The sequence below is a fragment of the Lacerta agilis genome, chromosome 18 (assembly GCF_009819535.1).
Source record: "Lacerta agilis isolate rLacAgi1 chromosome 18, rLacAgi1.pri, whole genome shotgun sequence".
Classification (NCBI taxonomy): domain Eukaryota; kingdom Metazoa; phylum Chordata; class Lepidosauria; order Squamata; family Lacertidae; genus Lacerta; species Lacerta agilis.
This window is the reverse complement of record NC_046329.1, coordinates 4,682,874-4,688,997: the sequence shown is the minus strand read 5'-3', so window position 1 is coordinate 4,688,997 and position 6,124 is coordinate 4,682,874. Positions and strand designations below refer to the sequence as shown.

Below are 6,124 nucleotides of genomic sequence, written 5' to 3'. Positions count from 1 at the left end.
TGGGTTTCCCCAGCCACTCTGGGCGGCTTCCAACAAAATACAATAGCCCTTCAGATATTAAAAGCTTCCCTAAACAGGGCTGCCTTCAGATGTCCTCTAAATGTCTGGTAGTTGTCTATCTCTTTGACATCTGAAGGGAGGGCGTTCCACAGGGCGGGTGCCACTACCGAGAAGGCCCTCTGCTTGGTTCCCTGTAACTTGGCTTCTCGCAGTGAGGGAACCGCCAGAAGGCCCTCGGCGCTGGACCTCAGTGTCCGGGCACAATGATGGGGGTGGAGACGCTCCTTCAGGTGTACTGGGCTGAGGCCATTTAGGGCTTTAAAAGGTCAGCACCAACACTTTGAATTGTGCTCGGAAACATACCGGGAGCCAATGTAGGCCTTTCAGGACCGGTGTTATGTGGTCTCGGCGGCCGCTCCCAGTCACCAATCTAGCTGCCACATTCTGGATTAGTTGCAGTTTCCGGGTCACCTTCAAAGGTAGCCCCACGTAGAGCGCATTGCAGTAGTCCAAGCGGGAGATAACCAGGGCATGCACCACTCTGGAGAGACAGTCTGATCCAGCGGCAGAGGAAGCCTCTTTGCCGCCCGGGGCTGCCCCACGGAGACACCCCCCTGGGGGCAGGGCGTCATGTAGCGTGCGTTGTGACGGCGTGACACGTCGGATGCACTGTGCATTCCCAGAATTTCTGGGCATGCATAGTGGATCCGGCCAACGCTGCTACGAGCAGGCGAGCGAGCGGCGGGTCGGGCAGCCCTGTCCGGGGCGGGGGAGGGGCCGAGAAGTGTCACCCCCCTCCCTTGGAAACGGGGGCAGAGCACCCCCTACGCCCCGCCCTTCCTACGCCACTGTTCTGGTCATTAGCCTGATCCAGGAGGCTCCTCTAATGTTCTTATGCTTGCAAAATGATTTCTTTCTACCCTGACTTTTGGACCTGAAAGGGGCTCCTGTGGCAGCTGATCCCCCCCCCAAAAAATAAACAGACATAAATCTCACTATATACATATATGTGTGTGTGTATATATGCGCCAAATAATCGTTTTCTTAGAAGCCAAGAACAGGGCCGGAAAGGGCCGTGAAAACGTAAACATAAACTTTAATTCACCTGGGTTGTTCCAAAAACTATGAACATCTCTTGGTAAAAGGAGTCTCTGGAGTGCTGGGGCCGCGATCCTTCGCCCTAACGCTGCTTGGGTCATTCCTGGACATCTACGATTTCGTTCCGGATGATGATGGGGATCTTTGCCGCCAAGGTGCTCATGCACCAGGGGAAGTAGACGGTGGCCGTCAACTCGTACCCGACATCCATGATGTCGTCGGACTTGTATGAGCTGCTGACGGACATGACTTTGGGCAGGGAGAGGGTGCTGTTGATCTTGGTGGCCTCGCAGGGGGAGCCCCTCCCGATGTGAGACTCCAGGCGCATCATCTCCTCCCGCTGCTCCAAAGTGCGCTTCTCGGCCCGGAGGTTGAAGGCCTTGTAGAGGACCACGGAGTGCAGGGCGAAGACCACTTTCTTGATGGACTTCCCTGTCCGGTTGGCGATCTCCGTCGTGAAAGTGATGTCATCCCCCGGCGCGTAGATGCTTTTGCCGAGGGAGAGGCGCAGGGTGATGGGGGAGCTCTTGAAGCAGCAGTTGTACAGGAGGGCCTTCTCGACTTCCACCACCAAGGGGAACTTCAAAGCCGCCGGGCAGCGGGAGAAAAGGGGATGCAAACACCGGGTGGATGTAAGAAACAGAAGGATTTCCCTGTCACTGAAGCAGGCCTTGGCCAAATCACCCATCATCCATCCATCCATCCATCCACCCATCCATCCATCCACCCATCCATCCATCCACCCACCCACCCACCCATCCACCCACCCACCCATCCATCCACCCATCCATCCGTCCATCCGTCCGTCCATCCGTCCATCCATCCGTCCATCCATCCGTCCATCCATCCATCCACCCACCCACCCACCCACCCACCCATCCACCCACCCACCCACCCACCCACCCATCCATCCATCCATCCATCTAATTCAGGCTTCCTCAACCTCGTCCCTCCAGATGTTTTTGGCCTACAATTCCCATGATCTCTAGTTTGCAGGACCAGCGGTCAGGGATGATGGGAATTATGGTCTCAAAAACATCTGGAGGGCCGAGGTTGAGGAAGCCTGATCTAACCTATCTCGTGTTTGTTATGCATTTTGAGCACCTCCTGATATACCGTAACCACATTCTGCATGATGGTTCCCGAGATCAATGAGATTTTAGCTCATGTTGGGATATCACTGGGCACCCTTTTGAATCAAGATGGCAGGCTGGACCTTTCAAAACTGTGCTGGTTTCAACCAAACCTTGCACAATGGTTCTTTCGAGATTGTTGAAATATATACCAAAAATCCATTTGAGTCGTGTGACTCAAGTTTTTTTTTTTTTTAAGCAAGGTGCACTAAAGTTGTTTCTGGAGCTGTCCCCCAAAATGCAGGTCCACTACATAGCATAAATGAAACTTATTCATATCAAATACAACATTAAAACTTCAGCAGTGTTGTGCAGTGGTTAGTGTGTCACACTAGGAGCTGGGAAAGACCACGGTTGAGTCTTCACTCAGATATAAAGCTCGTAGGGTGAATTTGGGCCGGTCACTGGTCACTCTCAGTCTAACCTACAGGTGAAACTCAAAAAATTAGAATACCATGGAAAGGTTCATTTCTTTCAGTAATTCAACTTAAAAGGTGAAACTAATATATGAGATAGACTCATGACATGCAAAGCGAGATATGTCAAGCCTTTATTTGTTATAATTGTGATGATTATGGCGTACAGCTGGAGAGAACCCCAAATTAACAATCTCAACTTTGGGGTTCTTATCAGCTGTACGCCATAATCATCACAATTATAACAAGCAGGGCGGCCAGGCAGGAGGGGTGTCACCCCCCTTGCTGGCCGCCCCTGCGGCTCCACCCCGGCAGCGCCTAAAACAGTCCCCCCTTCCTGCGGCTTTTTTCACTGCGGCATGGAGCCACCCCCGCTTTGCTGGCCCGCCCCTTGCCTCTATGCCGAGCTCCGCCGGGGCATGGAGAGGGGCGGGCCAGCGAGGAGGGGTGCAAAGAGGCACGAGCAGCCGCGGCACGAAGGGGTGCCCCCGCCGGGTGGCGGCTTCAGGAGTCTTCCCTTTGAAGAGTTATCATTGTAAGTAGGATAGAAGTAAAAAAATCTTTTTTTTTTTGTTTGATAGTGGTAAGCAATGGTTGATTTAAGAAGTATAATGTTAAGATATAAATTAGAAAGCCATGTGAAGGGGTTGAGGGAAGTCATGGCTTGTGAGCCAAAGATGAATGTAAGAAATTTTTTGTTTGAATGTGGTATTAATTGTAGTTTAATATAAAAAAAATAATAAAAATTATATTAAAAAAAAAGAAACGCCCCTGGCCGCATCTCTGAGTGACTGACCTCCGATGTGACAACGTCCTGCCTGAAGATGGAGATCCCTTGAACCAGCAGGTACTTCTTCTGCTTGCGGAGAATGAGCTCCCTCGTCGCGCAGACGCCTTGGAGGAAGTAGCTGATTCGTCCGACCCGGCTGGTGAAGGTGGAAGGGATCCTGGGAGGCAAGACGAAGTGGAAATCAAAAGGGTGGACACCCGGACCCAGCCAGTTCCCTGCAGGCCAAAAAGAAATTCTTCTCACTTTCTCTTCGCTTTCTATGGTTGGAGCTCATTGTGATGTGTGAGCCCCAAGAAGCCACTCGCTTGAAATTGTGCCTGCGAGGACTAGGCTAGAGCAAGATTCGGGTCCTTCTGTGCTCTGTCCCTGAGCTACAGCCCCTCCCCTAAAATTAAAGTAAGGTTCCAGTCCTCATTGTTCTGAATAGAAGCCTGGTTCAAATGCGAATAGAGGACGCTGCCTTAGACAGAGCCGGGCCCCTGGTCCAGCTAGCTCAATATTGTCTAGAGTCGAACCGTGGGAGCCTGAAACCCATTAACTTGCAATCAGGTTAATTTTTAAGGTCGACACACCTTCTTTTACACGCTTATTTTGGTTCTGCCTGGAGGCCGAGCTGCTCATTTTGTGAAGGGTACTAGGGAACTTGTTAATGATGACTCCTCAGCTATAATGGCTCTCTTCCTGTGCTCAGAGGCCATCTTGCGTTCATTACCAGGTCCTGCAATCCAGATCTGGGGAGGGAAGTCCCGTTTTCAAACCTGGGCGGGCCATCCAGACCTTGTTTATTTATTAGCTCCAGTTACAGGTGGGTAGCCATGTTGGTCTGCCATAGTCGAAACAATATAAAAAATTCTTTCCAGTAGCACCTTAGAGACCAACTGAGTTTGTTCTTGGTATGAGCTTTCGTGTGCATGCACACTTCTTCAGATACACTGAAACAGAAGTCACCAGATCCTTAAATATAGTGGCTGAATTGCAACTAATCACCAAACTTAAAACCATGGAGAAACCTGGTCTGAACAAAGACATTGGATTCTTATCTCATTATACATAACAAAGCTATCTTTAGCCATCTCACCCCTTGCCTTTCCCTGCAAGACTAATTGCAACCGTTAAGTGTTGTCAACAGGTTTTCCACACCTATCAGCCGATCACCCGTTCCCACCACCCTTCTGAGTAATACCCTTCCCCACCCTCTCACTATATATTTAAGGATCTGGTGACTTCTGTTTCAGTGTATCTGAAGAAGTGTGCATGCACACGAAAGCTCATACCAAGAACAAACTCAGTTGGTCTCTAAGGTGCTACTGGAAAGAATTTTTTTATTTTGTTTTGTTTATTTATTGCATTATTTTTTGCTGGTATCTGTCTGTCTTGAGATAACAGCGGAGTGCACCTCTGGGGCCCAGGAATCACAGCACCTGCTGTGGCTGCAGAAGACAGGCAACTTGTAACTGCAACCTCCTGCGTTGCTTTTGCTGCTTTGGCAGCGCCCAAGTGACTTCCCTGGGGCGCAAGGCCAGGTGTGTATGTCTGGAGGTCCTGGGCTTTCATGATGGCAAGACCTCACTGAAGCAGGGAAAGCTCAGTCCGTAGAGCATGAGATACTGAATCACGGGTTTCAGCCCTAAGTTGGTCAGAAGATTCCAGCATTTGCAGGGGGGGTGGGTTAAATTAGAGGTTCCCAAACTTATTCGGCGTACCGCCCCCTTTTCAGAAAAATTAGTAATTGCTCAGCGCCCCCCCCCCATGGAAATCTACAATGAGAGGAAAAAGGATACATAATTGAGAATTAGGGAATGTTTAAAATGAATTGGAAGACTGCTAAAGGTGTAATACAATGAAATCAGCAAAGAGGGATATGAGGAAGTCATGAAACAGAGTAAGAAATTATAAGAATGTTTGTATGTATATATACTATGTGATGAGATATATTTCTTTATGTTACAGGAATTAAGTTTTATGTGTTTCCATAATGTTAAAATCAATAAAAAAGTTATTTTTTAAAAATGCCAACTACCCCCCCCCAAGGGGTGGTAACACCCAGTTTGGGACTGGATGACTCTTGGGGCCCCTTCCAGCTCCACAGTCCTATGATCCTATCGGATCCAAAGGAAAGCGGAGCGATACATTTGGGACCTTGCTTGGCTGTATGGAGGAATGCGTTCCCCCCCCCCCGGAGCTCAAGGTGGCTCACATAATGCCCCCCCTCCTCATTTAACCCCCCACAACAACCCTTATGAGGCAGGTCACGCTGAGAGGCAGTGACCGCCCATGGTCAGAGCGCTGTGGCTGAGTGGGGGGATTCGAACACGGGCCTCCCAAGTGCAACCACCACACCACGCTGCCTTTTCGCACCTACTTCCCCCCCCCCAATCCCTTAACTCCCCCTGCTAAAAAGTCCAAGCACCAACAGACAACCCCTCTTTCCTCACGCTCTATCTTGAAAGTTTTTGTCTTGTGGACGTAATCTGCCTTGTTGACGCAGGTCCCGGGCTGGCTGTAGTCCTTCTCGACGTTGGCCTCCTCGATCCACTCGAGGTAGCCCCTTCCGATCAGCTCCACTTTCACCAGGGGGTCCACCAGGGTGCTGTGGAGGCTAAGAACCAGCTGCCCGTCCACCACTGAGCCGGCTACGTACACATCCTTTGGAATCACCAGCTCGATGGACTTCACCACCGACATGG

At 50.3% G+C, this 6,124-nt stretch overlaps 1 protein-coding gene across 1 annotated transcript; it reads right to left on the bottom strand.

The window, feature by feature from the left end:
* Positions 1–1,076: 1,076 nt before the first annotated feature.
* Positions 1,077–6,124, bottom strand: ARRDC5 (arrestin domain containing 5). Its single transcript, XM_033136675.1, has 3 exons — positions 5,873–6,124; positions 3,444–3,652; positions 1,077–1,678 (listed from the first exon to the last, which is right to left on the bottom strand). Exons 1-3 carry the CDS (start codon positions 6,120–6,122, stop codon positions 1,196–1,198), a joined length of 942 nt encoding a protein of 313 aa, XP_032992566.1. The 5' UTR covers positions 6,123–6,124; the 3' UTR covers positions 1,077–1,195.